Consider the following 20,426-nt stretch of genomic DNA (forward strand, 5'->3'; position numbering starts at 1 on the left):
GTATTTAAGCTTGTGATATAAAATATCACATATGCCTGTGTTAAAAACTATTTTTCAGGTCCTTGTGACTGATTTTGCATTATTTCAAATCCAACGTAAACTAAAACTTACATACTAAATTACTGCTTCAATAGAGTTACTATTTGTCCAAATAATTTACAAAATGAATAGAAACATGGTTCCCAACTATAAAATCAGAAATTAATCACATTCTTCTCATCAGTATGAAATGTACTACATTTTTAATAAAATCACTATGCCTGGAAAAAGAATTGTTTTTAGAAGGTCAGTTGAAAAAGATGCTGTACTTTCTCCTACAGTAAGTTTCAATTTCATCTGATATAAGTCCTCTCTTCTAGTCTTTCAATTATTTTAAACTTGTTTCATTTAATTTGATTTTAAGAATATCTGGCAGTACTGACTGTGTGATCCAGGAAGATTTAAATGTATAGCACACATGATTACGTTGGTGCAGTATTACATAGTGATGATTCTACAAAATCAACATGACATTGCACGTAGAGAACTTCCATATACTTCAGCAGTAGAAAACTGACACAATAAAACACGAGACTCTGACACCAACAGATGCATCCACATTATATTTCCTTATGACAGCCACATATAATTAATTCACATAGACATAAACTTAACTTCACATTAACAAAAAGTGAGGTACAGTCAAAAACCAAGTTGTTTTGTTCTGAGTTCACTGTTCAGAAATATCAGCAGCTTCACATGTTATGCAATGCTGAAGACATGCTAAGTCTATATCATTTGTTTTCCCTCCACAACTACATTTTTTCTTCTGCTTTAAATGTTTGTTGATGGCTTGAAATAAGCTGCCGTGTCTCTTAGCTCATGTTTCTCACTCCAAAATATGGACCCAATTGTACATACACCAGTATCACACATTACATCGCCTCTAACTTGCTAACCACTATGTTTTTAATTGACCTTCCAGTTACAAGTCCACGGCATGATCGAGTCCTCTCGGCCATTAATTATTTCTATATCTACATCTGTAATCTGCAATCCATTGTGAAGTTCAGAGCAGCAAGTACTTCCCATAGCACCATATCCCAGAGTTTCCTCCTATTCCATTCAAGTACGGAGAACATGAAGAATGATTGTTTAAATGCCTTGCACATTGTGTGATAAGTATGATCTTATATTCACAGTCCCTTTGCTTTCTCAGTTTTGGTAATTTCTGGTGTGTTTCAATACCACTGACAATAACATCTTCATCATTTATCTCATTAGTGAAGTGGAAAGTAAACAGAGACAGTAGTCCTCGGTTTACATTTGTAAAGAGACAGTTAAAAATAGAGTTCAGAATTTCTGCTTTTGCTTTTCTACCCTCAGTATCAGTGCCTCTGTCATCCATGAGTGTCCAGACACTGACTTTGGTGCCACAGACAACATTTACAGGTGACCAGAATTTCTTTGGGTTTTGTAAGAGGTCTTTCAATAGGATTCTGCTATGGTGATTGTGGAACACCTCAGGTTTGGTCCTTTTGACAGTCAAATGTGTTTGATTTAGCATCTTTTTATAGCCCTATGCTTTGTTTTACATTTGTTGTGGAGAAATCACCTTCTCTTTAGAAGTTTCTTTACAGAGATTGTATACCACAGAGGGTCCCTCCTGTCGTGAATTGTTTTAATAGGTACATATCTATCCAGTGCGTCGTCAACTATTCTTCCAAACTTAAGCCACCATTCATCTACATACTCCTGCACACAGTGACATGTTTCAAGTTCTTCTCTGGGATATGATACTACTTCTGCTGTATCTATTTCACTGCACATGTAAGTTTTTCTACTTGTTTTAGCTGCCCTTGGTATTTTAGTAACCATTGTTGCTACAACTGCCTAAGGGTCACTGATATTAGTTTCAAACTGGACATGCTCTAAGTGACCAGATCTATTTATTGCCATTAGATTTCATGTACTTCAAGACCTGCCTGGAAGCCTTGTGCGCTGAAACCCCACTTCTAGGATGCAGAGGTGTGCCGGCCCCAGATCCGCTGAAACCCCACTTCTAGGATGCAGAGGTGTGCCGGCCCCAGATCAAGCACACCAGCAGATTAACAATGAGGGTCAGTGAGGATGTGGTTTTTAGATGGTTTCCCACATCCTAATGGGTTAATACTGGGCTGGTATCCAAATTCCACATCAGTTACATGATTCACAAACATTTAGAAAACTTTTGTTCACTTTCACATGAATAACACTACAGACAGACAGTTGGGGTGCACATATTTCATCTGGGGGTGGGGGAGGGGGGAGGCGAAGTAACAGTATGGTGACAGGAAGGGCATTCAGCCACCCCTTAAATTAACCATGACAAAACTGTTCGAACTATGCCAACCCTGCACCGATGTGATACAAAGGCAGAAGAAAAAGAAGAAGATCTAGCTAATGCATTTCCACCGCAAGTGGGCTTCTGAACTATTGTAAGCAGAATTGAGGGGAGGCATGTAGTATTGTTTTGCAGGATGCCTCATCACGCCCACCACTTACAAAACTGTAGTTACCCGTATTGGCTGCAGGATGATAATAATTGCCTTCTGCAGCAGATTACATCCTGTATCCTCAGTGACTGCTGAATGCTATCTTCAACATGTTGAATGAGCCTTCCAGGCATACAAATTATTATATAAGAATATACAGCCTGCAGTTGCAGGTTAACTTTATCGTTTACCTAGGTTTCAACGTTAGTAATAACGTCTTCTTCAGAACCTGCAAAAAGTTAATATTATAATTTGCTAGTAAATTATATTAGATATGGTCATCTTACAGGATGCAACGCATAGTACTTACATAAAATATTATTTAAATGTTTGCCTAAAACAAGCCATGTCCTAAGTCAACTTTATAAAACTTGATGCATAACCATAAGGTTTTGTCACTTCTATTAAACAAGCTGTAAAAATTCACTTTAAGCCCGTTGTATGGGCCTCGTCATGGGACTAGAGACTGCGGACCACGAGGGCTTCGCAGTCTGCCTCACAGAGGGCGGCGCGCATGCACAAGACGTATAGAATCAAACTCTTATTACGCACATATCAGATAACATTTTTTGCTATGAATTGATTTTATACTTTACTTTTGTAAGTTAATTACAGTATTGAGCATGACTACATTTTACATTCTACTACAGAGCCTTATAAACTGACCAACAAATCTCGTATGAACATCTGTAGGAAAGGTTCTATTATTATGATAAAGTTAACCTGCAACTGTAGGCTGTATATTCTTATATAAACAATATCAGTTGCTGTTGCTGCATAAAAATGTTAAAAAATACGTATTATTGACAGTATTTTCAAACTGCTAAAAATTAAAATACCCCTCCCCTTTTGCATTTGCTTCTCCGTGTCAAGGGACACAATAGGCTTCCCAACAGGTAATGTGTGCCTCACAGGCTCAGTTGTACTTTAAGTAGACAACATCAACCCTGAGTTTTTACTGATCCCTGCCTCCTCTGTGCAGAGCCCCTACACCTGCCAATGACACCACCTGCAGGAAAATGGACGAGTAGTAATAGGTACTGTACCTCTTATAGAGGGCATGGTATCCACAGGAGAAGATAGTACTTGAGGTACCTTAGGTATTTCTGTTACATGTCTTTAAGTTGCCTTCCAAACACATACATTCACAACAGCTTCCAGCTGCTTGACAAGAGTCAGGGCTGTTTCCAGCTGCTTACAAACAGCAAGTAACTCCTACTATGCTACAGAGTGTGTTGTGCCTGATCCAATGTTTACCTGAACACTAAACAAATTACTTTAAATAAATTCTGCTGATTCTCTTTTAATTCTTGCATCTGTTATGCCACAAGGATTAACAATTTATACGAGGACTCAAGTGACTGTTACCCCCATAAAGAGATTTCTTGTTAGAAGAAGAGAAAAATGTTGGATAAAATTTTTGAATCCCTAAGGCTAGTTGGAACCTCAAGGCTGGATTTTTTTATATTTAAAAAAACTGATAATATATTCACTAAAAAACCTAAAAACAGCAGAAATTTATGACAATATTATGAGAAGGAAAGTTGCTACTCACCATATAGTGGAGATGCCGAGTTGCAGATAGGCACAACAAAAAGATTTTCACACTTAAAGCTTTCGGCCAATGGCCTTTGTCAACAATAGGCACACATAAATATGCACATGCACACACAAACTCACACAAACGCAACTCACACAGATGACTGCAGTCTCAGGCAACTGAAACCACACTGCCTGACAAATGCAAACAATATGTATTATTGTCCGAGAGGGGAAACCAAATATATAACAATGTGTCAATTCTAATACGCAAAGGACGTAGTCAACTTCATAAGACCTTTGTTTACATTGCAAACATACACTTTCAGATATTTCCCACAACAAACTGTCAATAAGCAGAAAAAGATAGAAATATTGCATTAATTATGTGATTCTGTGAATATTTGAATATTTACACTGCAGTTAAGGATAAAGTTCCCAAATCAGATAGCGCTGCTGAATCTTGTAGAATGTGCAAATATAACTTGTAATCATCGAGTTATTATGAAACACATTATGTATGTCACTTGGATACTTCTCAAAATTCTCAAAAATTTACCTTTTTTTGCTTACATCGACACTGAAATTAGGCAGAATAATGGTCTGCTTAAGGACAGCATTGCCAAAATTTTGTAAAGCATGAATGTAGACTACATCCGATGATATAGTGGGAAATAAGTTTTCTGCAACACTAATTGTTTGAAAATACATACTATACAATGACATGTGTACAAGTTTTGATACGTTCAGTGAAATATGATGGGGAAACAACATGAAAAGCATAGTTAAATCCTGCAAAAATGTTCGGATCTAGATTTTTGAAGAGAATCTCTCTAATACCCATGAAATCAGTTGTACACTATTATTATTATTATTATTACTATTGTGAATGAATAATTGTGGTATTATCAATATTACTTTAGCATGGTATCTGCTTGCCCTGCACAGGTACAATTATGTACAATAATAATTATTGTAATTTAAAAAAAAAAATGTATTGAACACACTGACGATGCCAATTGTATGGAAAACATATTGAAAGGCAAGTAAAGATTCTATTCTATTCTACACAAATCAAATACTGAAATTCAGCTTATACAGGTACGTAAAGGTATGGATTCCCACAGCTGGTTTTGTGCGACCTTCCATACCAGTGTTTCAAAGATGAGCATTTAGTATCAGATTATTCCACTATAAAAATCAAATATTGTGGAGCACAATGAAGTATGGGGGAAGCTACACTCCTGGAAATTGAAATAAGAACACCGTGAATTCATTGTCCCAGGAAGGGGAAACTTTATTGACACATTCCTGGGGTCAGATACATCACATGATCACACTGACAGAACCACAGGCACATAGACACAGGCAACAGAGCATGCACAATGTCGGCACTAGTACAGTGTATATCCACCTTTCGCAGCAATGCAGGCTGCTATTCTCCCATGGAGACGATCGTAGAGATGCTGGATGTAGTCCTGCGGAACGGCTTGCCATGCCATTTCCACCTGGCGCCTCAGTTGGACCAGCGTTCGTGCTGGACGCGCAGACCGCGTGAGACGACGCTTCATCCAGTCCCAAACATGCTCAATGGGGGACAGATCCGGAGATCTTGCTGGCCAGGGTAGTTGACTTACACCTTCTAGAGCACGTTGGGTGGCACGGGTTACATGCGAACGTGCATTGTCCTGTTGGAACAGCAAGTTCCCTTGCCGGTCTAGGAATGGTAGAACGATGGGTTCGATGATGGTTTGGATGTACCGTGCACTATTCAGTGTACCCTCGGCGATCACCAGTGGTGTACGGCCAGTGTAGGAGATCGCTCCCCACACCATGATGCCGGGTGTTGGCCCTGTGTGCCTCGGTCGTATGCAGTCCTGATTGTGGCGCTCACCTGCACAGCGCCAAACACGCATACGACCATCATTGGCACCAAGGCAGAAGCGACTCTCATCGCTGAAGATGACACGTCTCCATTCGTCCCTCCATTCACGCCTGTCGCGACACCACTGGAGGCGGGCTGCACGATGTTGGGGCGTGAGCGGAAGACGGCCTAACGGTGTGCGGGACCGTAGCCCAGCTTCATGGAGACGGTTGCGAATGGTCCTTGCCGATACCCCAGGAGCAACAGTGTCCCTAATTTGCTGGGAAGTGGCGGTGCGGTCCCCTATGGCACTGCGTAGAATCCTACGGTCTTGGCGTGCATTCGTGCGTCGCTGCGGTCCGGTCCCAGGTCGACGGGCACGTGCACCTTCCGCCGACCACTGGCGACAACATCAATGTACTGTGGAGACCTCACGCCCCACGTGTTGAGCAATTCGGCGGTACGTCCACCCGGCCTCCCGCATGCCCACTATACACCCTCGCTCAAAGTCCGTCAACTGCACATACGGTTCACGTCCACGCTGTTGTGGCATGCCACCAGTGTTAAAGACTGCGATGGAGCTCTGTATGCCACGGCAAACTGGCTGACACTGACGGCGGCGGTGCACAAATGCTGCGCAGCTAGTGCCATTCGACGGCCAACACCGCGGTTCCTGGTGTGTCCGCTGTGCCGTGCGTGTGATCATTGCTTGTACAGCCCTCTCGCAGTGTCCGGAGCAAGTATGGTGGGTCTGACACACCGGTGTCAATGTGTTCTTTTTTCCATTTCCAGGAGTGTATTTTTGGTAAAAGTTACAATTAGCTCATCGAAGAGAACAAAACTACTCTTTCTAATCTATCGACCATCAAGAGAAAGCATTGTTACATTGCTAAGACTAGTACCTCGTGATTTGCTTTTAATTCATTCGTATCACAATTTGATATACTCATTGTATGAAGTTAAAAGAGAGCTGCAATTTTTATTTTCCTAGAACAGCTCAGTCCGATCTCTGTTATAAAAGTTGCACGGCTTTTTTCCAGACCATCTATATGTTTCTTTACATTTGTTCTGAGAGTCATCATGCCCTCCATGTTAAGCATCACCTCCATTACAGCTACAATCATTACAAGAACTGGATGTCTCTTGAGGAAAATTTTCACTGTAAATATATCAGAAATCTTTCAATACTTCTGCGTCCTGAAATAACCTAGAAGAGCAAGTGTGCAAGTATGTCACTCAGAGCATAATGACGCAGTTGATGCTAGACAGTGCCACTCAGAAATATGAAAAATCACATTTTACACATTACAACTGTTCATCATATGTTTTAGCAATAGTAAATCTTACTTAAATTTTGCCCTAAGATACAGTTGACAATCTCAAAAACTCTATCCACAACTTTCAGAAAAATACTGTCATCCTCTCAATGATTTCCAAACCCCTACCCCCCTCCCATCCCATAACAATGTCACAGTCCCTCTATTGCTTTTCCATTTTGCCCTATTTCATTCATAGTAGCCTTTTCTAACCTCTTCCTCTTAACCTGATCCTCCCCTTCCCCATGTATATTTTTCTCTCTACACTTCACCTAGCAGTTCCCTACCTCGCAGCCTGACATGGTGACTGTCACCACCCCTCCAACACCCATATGCTCCCACTTGCATTTCCTATTCACTCCCTTTCCTCATGGTTCTTCCAAGACCCTTCCAGTTTCATGTTAGACACTCATGAAGATTGCTAATAACTTCAGTCAAGCTGCAGCACCAGGAGAAGTTAATGACCATGAGTTGAGCATGTGTGTTAGTTGCCTTTGAAGGACTTTGTATTAAAGCTAAGCTATTTTTTATCCTACATGCTTGTCTGTTGTTCAGTGACTCTTCTATATGATGAGTAGTGTTCCATCCAGATACACATATATTATTCTTAATAATTACGTCATTCAACTGGAACTTGGCATCATCATACAACAACAGCAAGAGACAACAATATGCTAAAAAGAATATTACAATGAAGGTCACTTTACCTCTGGACATCCGCTACAACTTTTTGTCTTGCACTCAGGAACACCATTCAGCTTGCAAACACATGTTTCACATTTCTCGGTCTCATATATTTTACCAGTGGCGTAACTGCAATACAAAATTACTGGTAAACACATTAATTCTGATAAGACAAATCAAAGATATTCATTATTTAGACTACTATGCAATACATTAAAGTCATATAGCGACCAGTATATTTTTTCTCAAAATTTATATTTACAATAAGTACACTTATGGCTTGTATGTGTCCCAGATGGACAACTAGAATAGTAACACAAAAAATTAAGTCAAAGAATAACTTTCTTACACATTGAAAGTATATTGTATAGTGGAATCTGAGAAGGGAACAATATATGTGAGGATGGAGGGGGTGGGGTGGGGGTGGGGGGGGGGGGGGGGGGGGAGGAGGAGGGGGAGATAGCATCATTTCAGTCAGTTCAACTGCAGTATTTTTGTTCTGTGTAAGTCTGGTGGTTAGAGACCAAAAGAGTGCTTAGGTATGTGTAGCTCCTTTGAGAAATATGCTATGTTGGTGCATGAGATGATGGGAAACTGATACATAAAAATGGTCTGACTTTCAACTGACTGGACAACTTAGTATTACACCCATATCAAAGTAGATTGATTGCATTGCAGACTCAATGTGAAGTTCCATAGCAGACAAACAAAAGGCCTGTCAGGAGCGAATTCTTTTGTAGCTGCTATTGTCTGGCTTTGTCTCTATCAAAGAACTAAGACCGCCACTGTGATTTACACTGACTAATTTGGGTTTGAAGTGCTTCAGCTTATGAATGTGCTTTTCCCATCATTGCTAAGCTTAAAGGAACTTTACTTACAATCATACACAGAATAGATGTGCACAGTGAATCAGTAGTGATTGGAATTATATCAGTTTCAATCATGAACTATCACATATAAATTTCTATCTGGAACTATGGCTATTATCAATGTCCATTAACAACTATTACTATTTGGTGTCCTGGAGCAATGATCAAATTTTAATCTGTTGCTACAGAAGTTTATTGTGTTCAGTAGATGCTGCTGGTCCTAAAGTCAGGATTACAACAGGCTGGTGCTTAGATACACCCGAATGTCATCAACATATAAGTGGTAGCTATAAACATGTAGCACAGATGAAATATCATTTATATATAGTATTTGGGTTTGAAGTGCTTCAACTTATGAATGTGCTTTTCCCATCATTGCTAAGCTTAAAGGAACTTTACTTACAATCATACACAGAATAGATGTGCACAGTGAATCAGTAGTGATTGGAATTATATCAGTTTCAATCATGAACTATCACATATAAATTTCTACCTGGAACTATGGCTATTATCAATGTCCATTAACAACTATTACTATTTGGTGTCCTGGAGCAATGATCAAATTTTAATCTGTTGCTACAGAAGTTTATTGTGTTCAATAGATGCTGCTGGTCCTAAAGTCAGGATTACAACAGGCTGGTGCTTAGATACACCCGAATGTCATCAACATATAAGTGGTAGCTATAAACATGTAGCACAGATGAAATATCATTTATATATAGTACAAAATCCAATCAGCTTGGGACAGAACCTTGTGTGACTACAGCGAGCACATGTTCCCATGATGACTTCTCTAACAGAGACAACTCATTGATATGTTGTTTAGAGATATCTCTCAAATTGCAATATATTGAGGAACTAGGCACAGTGGTTATCACACTGGACTCACATTCGGGATGACAACAGTTCATATACCCATCAGGCAATCCATAGTTAGGTTTTTCTTGACTACCCAAAATAGTTTAAGGCAAATGCCGGGGTGGTTCCTTTAAAGGACATGACTGATTCCCTTACCATCCTTCCCTAATCCAAGCTTGTGCTCCATCTCTAATAATCTCACTGTTGACAGGATACATTAAGCTTTAATCTTCATTCATTTTCCTTTGAAGCGCAATACTGCAGTTTGAGAAATTTTGATGTTTCATTTTCACAGATAATATATTGAAATCAGCAGTGTCAGAAACCTTATTGAAATCAAGCAGCGTTACAATACTTGCTTCACCACACTCATTCATGGCATGTTTGATATCGGCAGTCACTTTAATTAATGAAGTTGATATGCTATCATGTTTTTGGAAGCCTCACTTATATTTATACAGCATAGTACAAGTTTCAGGGTATCCATCAGTTGTTCGTTACCAATAAACTCATAGGCTTTACCTACTGTAAGTGACATGTAGTTCAGCCTGTACTTGCCTAGTGATTATGGGTGATTATTCATTAATATTGGTTGCATTACAGTTTGCTCCTACTCAATAGGATATGCACCACTAACAACAGAGAGACAGAAGATGTCTGTGAGAACTGAAATTACAATATCAGCAGCATTTTTTATCATATTTTTACTCATTCCATCATTACCTACTGCCTCAGAACAGATTATCATGACTGCTTTATGTACTGGGTGTGTAGAAACAACTTTTAAGAAAATTGTGCCTGTCAGGAAATTGCTATGTAGTGTGTGAAAATTTATTGTAACTTGAGAGCTGACTGCACTTCAGAGAAAATCATTTAATTTCTCTATAGCAGCCTGAAAAGCAGGATCACATTTTGCCTTTCCTAAATCAGAGATATATTGTTTTTTCACAGAGCTACAGTATTTGACTCACTGTGTACAACATAGCAGGAATGCCTGACTTTGGTACTGTGCAGATTTTACTTTGTTTGTTCCACAGCTTCCTGTATACTTAATAAAATTCAGATGTTGAATTTCATATGAACCTTCTATGTGCAGAATCTCATTTATTAATTTGGCATAATTCCATAGTCAACCATGGACCAGTAGCTTTCTTTACTTGAACAGAATGTGGAAGGCCATGTTTTTCATAAAGTTTGGTATGTCTGCTATTGAATTCCTGGACTTAAGCACTTAAGGTCAGATTATAGCTTATATCCTGCCATTGAATATCAACCTAGATAGTTCTTTGGTAGGGCATCATGGTTAATATATTTTAAGTTTCTGTAGGGAAGTAGTTTAGGTTTTTCTCTGGTTGTCTGTGTGGAGTACATTAAAAATATGGTTTCATGGGTAAAAAGGCCTGGATGAGAAGTCTGACTGACACAAATCATTTTATGTGGCCTCTTTATTTCAGCTATATCAATTAGGGTGTAGGTATGTGATCCAGAGGTGTAACATGCACATCATTAGAGTCATCTTATACTCCATGCAAAATGAGAGTTTTGCTGCACGTCTGTATTTGTGTCTCCCATAATGATTACATATTTGAACTGTGACACTAGCAAGGACAAGGCTGATTGGAAGGGTGATACCACAGTGATTCTGGATGGTTTATACATTGCTCTGACTAAAATCTTATGACTACATACATTTATTTTGAGAAACCGGAAGTCTGCTCCTCTTTCACTAGTTGCATCTGACATACTTACTATTTTCAGTTTTAAATCACAGCAAACATATAAAACTCCGCCACTGCTACAATGAGATATGCAATCAACTTTTAGAAGTGTATAATTTGTAAGATGAAACAATTGAAACTCGGGATAGAATATCAACAATGTAAGGAAAAGATAGATTGCTACTTACCATAAAGACAACACGTTAAGTTGCAGACAGGCACAGTTAAAAGACACTTACACATTAGCTTTCCACAACAGCCTTCATCAGAAAGAGAGAGAGAAAAAAGAAAACACACACACACACACACTCATTTACACAAGCAAGCACACCTCACTCACACATGATCGTCATCTCCAGCATTTCAAACCAGAATGCAGCTGTCATGTGGAATGGAAGCAGCAACCTGGAGGGGGCAGGGAAGGCAAAGGGACAGAAGTGTAAGGGTGAGAGGATAGAAGAGCGCTGTCTGGCAGAGTGAGCAGGGACTGGACTGCCAACAGGTGCATTGTTGGGGCAGGGAGTTTGAGAGGGAGAGGGAGAACAGAGTGAAAAAGGAAAGGAGTGGGTAAAGATGGGTAGGTGTGTCTGTAGAGGGTGACATACAAAGAGGATGGAAGACAAGAAAAAGGTGGGGGTGATATGACAGAGGGTGTGGGAACTGTTAGGTGGAGGGTGTGGTGATAATATACTACCACAGGTTGAGGCTTGGATAATTTTGGAAGCAGTTCAGAAAAGCTGGTGGTGGAGGGGACAATCCAGATCACTTGGGTACTGAAGCAGCCATTGAAATAAAGCATGTTAGGTTCAGCTGCATGTTGTGCCACAGAGTGATCTACTTTGCTCTCGGTCACAGTTTAGCGACACAGCCATGGGCACCCACATAGTGCCCTCCAATGCAAACCTGTTTATGTGTTATCTAGAAGAGACCTTCCTAGCCTCCCAAAATCTGACTCAAGTTCACTGATGACTCAGAGCAAAAACTCCTATCTTCATTCCTTCACAACCTCAACACCTTCTCTCCCATCTGCTTCATCTGGTCCTCTTCAACTCAGCATGCCACCTTCCTGGACACTGACCTCTCTGACAGCTCAATCCGCACCTCTGACCATATTAAACCCACCAACCACTAATAATACCTGCATTGTAGCAGCTGTCATTCCTTCCACCCCAGAAAGTCCCCCCCCCCCCCCCCCTCCTCCTACAACCTGGCCAGCTTGGAGCAGTGTATCTACAGGGACAAGAACACCCCTGCCCAGTATGCTGAAGGTCTGACCAACGCCTTCACAGGCAGGAACTATACCCCAGACTTAGTCCACAATCAGATCTCCCATGCCATTTCCCTTCACATCTCCAATCCTCCCACCACCCCAAGAACCAGCCATAAAGGAGTGTCAGTTCATCAGCCAGTACCAACCCAGACTGGAACAACTGAACCACATCCTCTGTCAGGGCTTTGATTATCTATCATCGTGCCATGAAATGAGGGACATCCTACCAAAGGGCTTTCCTACCCCTTCTAAAATGGTATTTCATTGCTTACAAAACCTCCACAAAATCCTAGTCCATCCATATGCCACTTCCAATCTCAACCCCTTGCCGCAAGGATAATATCCTGTGAAGACCCAGGTGCAAGACCTGCCCAACCCACATTCTCAGCACTTCCTGTTCTAGTCTTGTCACAGGCTCATCCTAGCAATCAGAGGCGAGGGCATCTGTGAAAGCAGCCACGCCACATAACAGCTCTGCTGCAATCACTGCACAGATTTTTATATTAGTATGGCTACCAACCAGCTGTCAACCAGGATGAAAGGCAACCTCTAAACTGTGGCCAAGAGCAGAGTAGACTACCCATGGAACTATATGCAGCTGAACATAACATGCTTGATTTCAATGGCTGCTTCACTACCTGAGCCATCTGGATTCTCCCCTTCAGGAACAGCTTTTCTGAAGAGCAAAAATGAGAGATAGCCTTATAACACACTCTCTGCTCCTGGAATCATTACAGTCGACGTCAACCTGTGGTATATTGTCCACACACCCACCACCTATCAGTTTCCTCCCCTCTGTCCTGTCATATCTGCCATATTCTCATCTCCCACCATATTAGTGTACTGCCCTCTGCCAACACAACTGTCCATCTTCCCATGTTCCTTTTCTTTTTCACTCCATTCCCCCTCCTCCTCCTCCTCTGATCTACTAGAGATGATGGTTATGTGTGAGTGAGGTGTGCTTGGCTGTATGAATGAATGTGTGTAAGTTTATCTTTCTTGTTCTTTTTCTGATGAAGGTTGCAGCCAAAAGCTAATGTGTAAATGTCTTTTAACTGCACCTGTCTGCAACTTAACATATCATCTTTATGGCAAATATCAGTCTATATTTTCCTTACATTGTTAGTCTGTAAGATGAATAGAGTCCAAGGGGAAGTTCAGTTTGAACTATGTCTCTGACATTTTGTGATCTTGACAATGCCTTTGACCATGTGGATCAGAAAATTATGATTGGCAAACAAGGCTGTTATGAATTGTGTCTAGTTACAGACTTGCGTGGATGGATGGAATTTTATATTCATGGCAGAAAGTAGAGGTTTACACTGACAGACTGTCACAGGTATAGAAACACTGCCAGACTGTCACAGGTATAGAGCTGATCTCACAATGTGAGAATACAAGTTGTAGCATCTTACAAGGATTGCTACTGGGTTCACTCTTGTCCTTAAATTACATAAACAATTTTCCAATGACTTTAATTAAAAAACTGTAATGTTTGATTATGACACAAGCATACTAATCACAGGTGCAAACTCAGATTTACAAAACACAACTCAGATGGTACTTTAGTAAGCCTACAAGTGCTTCAGAGCCACCAATTTAAGTCTTAATCACACAAAGACTCATGCTATACAATTTCAAACAAACGAAAATAGCCAGCTAGCACCAGAATCGTACATCAATGCAGATGCACTAAATGAAACATCCTCTGTGAAATTCCCTGGTGTCCAGCTGGATAAAGAAGTTAAAATAGAGCTAACATATAAATAAATGAACTAAGAATCTCAGTTCAGCACGTTTTGCTCTTATAAGCATTTCCCATTGTATTGAGCCATTGAAAACAGTGTTGGTTTATTTTACACGTTTTCTCATGGAATTATTTTCTTGGGAAGTACACCTAAAGTAAGTAAAGTGTTTGTTCAACAGAAACAGGCAGGAATAATGTTATGTAAAGCAGATAACAATACACCTTAAAGTAGTCTTTTTAAGGATCTTGGACTTCACACACTCACTTTCCAATATATTTGCTCCTTAATGGTTTTTGTTGATAACAATGAAAAACAGCTTCATCTGAACTTTGATGTACACAATCACAAAAAAGGGCCAAAAATAATTTTTATGTAGCATTTGCCTCATTGTGTAGGTCTCAGAGGCAAGTTGTGTAACCCAGTGCATGTATATTCAGCTACTTAACATCTTCCCATTTAACACAAAGCAAGAGATTGTAAACCCCAACTAGTTCAAAACAAAATTGAAAACATACTTTGTCAGCCATTCTTTTCACAAATTATCTGAATTAGTAGAATCAAAGATTGAAATGTCCTGTTAGTTACATAGCAAATTTCCTTGATTAAATTTAGCGGTCATAAACATGGTTATAACTAAGGAGTTGATGAATAGTTTATTGTTAATATAGTACACAAATTAAGTTTCTATGATTTGCTTGTTGTTGTTGTTGTTGTCATGGTCTTCAGTTGAAAGGCTGGCTTGCTGCAGCTCTCCATGCTACTCTATCCTGTACAAGCCTCTTCCATGCTACTCTATCCTGTGCAAGCCTCTTCATCGCCCAGTAATTACTGCAACCTACATCCTTCTGAATCTGCTTAGTGTATTCATCTCTTGGTCTCCCTCTATGATTTTACCCCACCCCCCCTCCCCCCACACACACACTCACTTCCCTCCAGTGCTAAACTGGTGATCCCTTGATGCCTCATAATGTGTTCTACCAACCAATCCCTTCTTCTAGTCAAATTGTAACACAAATTTCTCTTTTCCCCACCTCTGTTCAGTACCTCCTCATTAGTTACATGATCTACCCATCTAATCTTCAGCATTCTTCTGTAGACTTGATTTGCTTATCTTTTATGAATGGATGCCTTAACTAATTTCACATCCCCAAAGGTCCCCCTTCTTTATGGAATTTGGTGAATGAATGTGTAATATGATGCCTGAATAAAGCAACACCAGCAGTCACCAGGATTCAGAAGATTGGCGATATGCTGATCACATGTCCCACAATCATAGACTGCTCCTTGTATTTATTTAGTCCTTCTAATCCTACACGTATAGAATATATACAAGGATAGTGGACATGGTTAAGTCTTTAGAACATAAAGTATAGTTTGTACTGCATTCCTAGGGACTAGATACTTAAGTAATTTAGCAGAGAATCACATGTACAACAAACATTAGACACAACATACAAAGTAGAATATTCATAATGCATATTTATTTTTGTTGTTTAGTTTCTAGGTACTCTGTCAGACTGTAAATGAAATGGCGATTAAATATGTCTTTAGTTCAGTCTTAAAACTGCTGAGTTTACTTACTGATTTAATATTGTTAGGCAGATTATTGTAAATTTTTATCCCAATATACAGAGAGTCTTTTTGCCACAATGATTTTCTCACCTGCTTCATATGAAGATCAGATTTTTGTTTTGTATTGTTTGCATGTATGTCTTCATTTTTTAATAAGACATCTGGGTGTCTATCAATATATTGATTTATTAAAACTAACGTTTTGTAGATAAAAATGCAAGGAAGAGGAAGAATTGAAATTTTTTTAAATAAGGGTCTGCACGATTTGCCACTGTTTACCACTTTAATAATTCTTAATATTCTCTTTTGCATCCTGAAAAGTTTCATATTTGTTGTTGTATTGCCTCAGGAGATTCACGTCATATTTAGTTACAGAATCACATATGAGTAGTATACATTTAACAGGCTGGCTTTACTGCAACAACTTTTTAAGATCCTCATCATGCAGCGTGTTTTGCTTAGTTTTCTTTGTAGATATTCAATGTGTACCTCTCATTTTGTGTTGTTCTGGAGTCAGAGTCCCAGGAATTTTATGCTGTCAACACTGTCAAGAACTCTGTCCCTTAGTTCTATTTGTATATTTGGGTGATACCTTCCTTATATATTGTAGAAGTTCATGTCTTTTCTTTGTTTATAATTAGCTTGTTATAGCTGAACCACTGTTCTATGTTGTTCATTGTTTGGATAGCAGACTCTTTTAGTTTTTGTTCTGTTTCCCCACTAATAAAGAAGCTTGTATCATCTGCAAACTGGAGGGTAGTTTGGCAATACTTGTTGTATATAAGGTCACTGACATAGAGGAGAAACAGAATTGGTCCTAATACTGATCCTTGAGGGATACTGTATTTCACATTTTCATATTCTGAATAGTTGTAGCTGATTTTGTTATGGTCAGTACATTGCACTTCAACCACCTGTTTACATCCACATAGGTATGTCCTGAGCCACTGATTGGATATACGTCTAATTCCTAATTGGTCAAGATTCTGTAGTAGGGCATTATGGTCAATGATGTCAAAAGCTTTTGATAAATCAAGACATATGCCTGACACAAACTCACTCTCATCTAGTTTAGCATTTTCAGAATCTAATTATTCAATATGTGGAAAGAAGGGAAGTAAAAACAAAAACTAAAAAAATCTGCAGAAGAATACAGATCTTTGGTTGGGAACTGATATGAAACTGAATTAGTACTGGATAGAAGCACATCATTATCACATCATGCGACAAATTTAATAAAAGAATGTAATTACCTATTGCACAAATAAACTAAAGATCTAAAAAAATTGACAGAGCCTTGCAAACAATTTACCACGTATAAGTTATTAAGACTGCAAACAAATCATATATAAATCCAACACTGTTCTCTTTTGTGTGACTTCATGGGTCAGTGTTAAACCAAGCTCATAAAATAAAGATCACCTGTAGTGAGTTTATGTTTCATTGATGACAAAGTGCATGCGAGATAGTCAGTGAGTTAAAATGTGACACAATTACAAGCATCTTAAAATGGGTTTCATATACAATGACGCTTGAAAAATGAAATCTGTTTAACTGTTAATCATGCACCATTATAATTATCTCCATAGACAGTATTTCATTTCAGTGAAGAATTATTAACTGATGTATGAAACACATTTTTCATTATTAAAAATCATTATAAGTCTGTTACACAGAACATTTACTTACGGAATGTGTCCAACAAAACAGGGACACTGTGACCTGTTGACACACATCTCACCATTCCACAGTGTGTTAGCACGATGGCAGTCACATGCTGAAGTGTCCTCCTGGAGCTCTAGTGGTAATCCAGGACAAGAAGGACATGGTGGTGGTGGTGGAGGAGGTGGTGTTGGTGCTGGAGTAGCTGTAATATTTGACACATGTTAAATATCTTTCAATTTACATGGCATGTTAGGAAAAAATAGTCACTTTGAGCAGATTTACTCAATTTTCAGTAAAATTCATAATATTTGCTCATAAAAAAGAGAGGTCTAAATTTAAAGTTTGTTGGTTAATAGAAAAGAAGCTCCTATGAACATGGAAATGCATCGTTGCATTGGTAGGTGGTGGTGATGAATGAAAGTTCCTCTGAGCACATGCCATGTGTTCCTTTTGTGTAGTGGGCTGTGTGATTGATCAGTGTACTCTAAGCAGCAGAATGGTCTGGTATTCATGTCAGGAACCAGCTGAGATGGTGTTTGTGAATGGTCAAGCAGATGCAAACAATTGAGAGGCAGCACAGCTATTCCAAAACAAGCATCCTCACAGACACCAGCCACATCACACAATGTTCATATGTCTGAAAGGACCCATGATCACACAAATGACCAAAGTGCTTGAAGTGTTATATGATGTAGTTGGTGCCTGTGAGAGTACCTATTTTGGTACAGTCGTATTGCCTCTTGACCATTTCCATCTGCTTGGCCCTAGAAAAATACCACCTCGGCTTATTGGCAACATGAATGCTGGACCATTCTGCTGCTTACAGTATGCTGTGCCAATCACACAGCCTGAAACACACAAGGAACACATGGTACATGGTCAGAGGAACTTACATTTGGCAGCACCATCTATCATAGCAATGGCGCATTTCCGAGCACATATTCATAGGACCTTTTTCCACCATTTGCAGTCAGGAATCCATCCCTGCAGTTTATCAGTTTTATTTACATTTACCCTGTACAATATTAAAGAGTATTCAAAACAGCACAGTATTTATGTGCATTATAATAGAAAAGAATTTTTCATGTCAATATTTTTAAATCATATTTCACTAATAGGTAGAGTAGAAAATAACTTCCCAAATTCTAAGCAGAGTACATTGTGAATTGCTTATATCTGGCAGGTGAAATCTGTGTGCTAGGCTGAGTTATTGCTTTACACAGAATGTGAGTTTTCAAGAATGCCATCTGAGCACACAGCAGTCTGATTCCACTTTAGAAGCAAATGGGAGGAACTTGTGACCTGTTGAAAGTTTGAGATCATCCATGAGCTGCCCTTGGATGGTATAAATAGCAATGTGTTGGTCACAAAAAGCAGGGATCCCTCCCCATTTCCGTAAAGAATCAAACACGTTTTTAGAAAAGCTAGTTTTTCATGCATCTCAAAGTTTATGATGCCACATCTCCTGTACTATGTGGCATACAATGATACAGTTTTACAGATACATTCAGTGGTATACATGTGCACTGACTGAAAAATGAGTTGTGAACAGTGTCACTAACAGTAAGTAGTAAAGAAGTAACTTCCTCAAGACATGTCCACAGTTGATGACTTTAATAACTGACTAATAGTGTTAAACCTGTAATGTACAGTTATACCTCCTAATGAGCAGCTTATGACAGGAATTTAAATTTGGTGGATAATTAAATGAAATACTGAAAAACAAATTTTTGTTGCATTTGGAAGCCATTGGATAGGCAACCCACAATAGAGACCAGTTGATTGTATCCATTTTATAACATAAATGTGTACAATAATGCATATTACGAACTACATAACAAATGTGCTTACATTGCAGAAACACATAGAATAGCCTATGTGCCAAAATCTCAGTTCTCTATTGAAAATAAAATACTACAGTGAACAGCAGAAAGATGATGTCTTCCAAAAAAATATTTCAACTGCAGATCCCAAGCGTCAAGAATTCAAAATATTATACATTCTTCAATGTATTGAACAGACAGTACACACCACAGTGCTTCTACTTAAACCAAAAACAGGCCAATACATAGGAGTTTCTTGTATTTTCTAAACATGGATTACTTGAATGTTGTAGGCTAGAGGCAAAAATAGAAAAAAGTTCATCAGGCACTTATGAATGTCTTGCCTAACCATTTTCATGATACTAATCCATGCAACCATCGTTGATTATTCTGCAACATTCCCTCACAGCACATCGCTCTTAATCCCCTATACATGACACCATCGACAACAAATCTTTCTGTTTGCATAAAGTGAATTACAGAATGTAGTTTGCAACTGGTGGGAGATGCAATGATCATTTTCAGTTGCATTGTTCCTCAGTTACTTGGTGATACACACTCACAAATACAACACAGATCTTACTGACACAAAGTGACCTTCAAAGACTCGTTTCCCAACCATGCAGGTACCATGGAGGTACAATCATCTGTCTATTTTTAACAGCCAATCATAGGTTAACTGATGAAGAGGAGTTGTATATTTGTATACGGACAGATCGCAAAAGTCAAATGCTAAACATACCCCATCACTTTTCTGGGAGCTCGGAATGCTACTACTGCTTTTTTGGATATGTCACTTTTCTAATTATAAAGTGACCCTCAAAAAAATGTAAAAGCTTCTTTAGCACCTTCTCACTTTTCATACTTCATTTGTGGCTCTTTAATAATACCAAATCTCTTTCCTTACATTCTAGAGATTTTATCTTTCTTCAACACCTCTTACGTATTTCCCCACCTTCTAAAAGATATTCATGGATCTATGCTTCT

The 20,426-nt window shown here is 39.0% G+C and overlaps 1 protein-coding gene across 1 annotated transcript in view; it reads right to left on the bottom strand.

Moving 5' to 3' along the window:
• The window catches only part of LOC126473497 (hemocytin), a 568,134-nt gene that overhangs the window by 194,840 nt on the left and 352,868 nt on the right, over positions 1-20,426 (bottom strand). The window contains exons 48-49 of the mRNA XM_050100583.1: positions 17,641-17,818; positions 7,940-8,045 (exon numbers count right to left, since the gene is read on the bottom strand). Coding sequence (XP_049956540.1) covers positions 7,940-8,045; positions 17,641-17,818 — 284 coding nt within the window. The remainder of the gene's footprint in view (positions 1-7,939; positions 8,046-17,640; positions 17,819-20,426) is intronic.

The sequence above is a fragment of the Schistocerca serialis genome, chromosome 4 (assembly GCF_023864345.2).
Source record: "Schistocerca serialis cubense isolate TAMUIC-IGC-003099 chromosome 4, iqSchSeri2.2, whole genome shotgun sequence".
Classification (NCBI taxonomy): Eukaryota; Metazoa; Arthropoda; class Insecta; order Orthoptera; family Acrididae; genus Schistocerca; species Schistocerca serialis.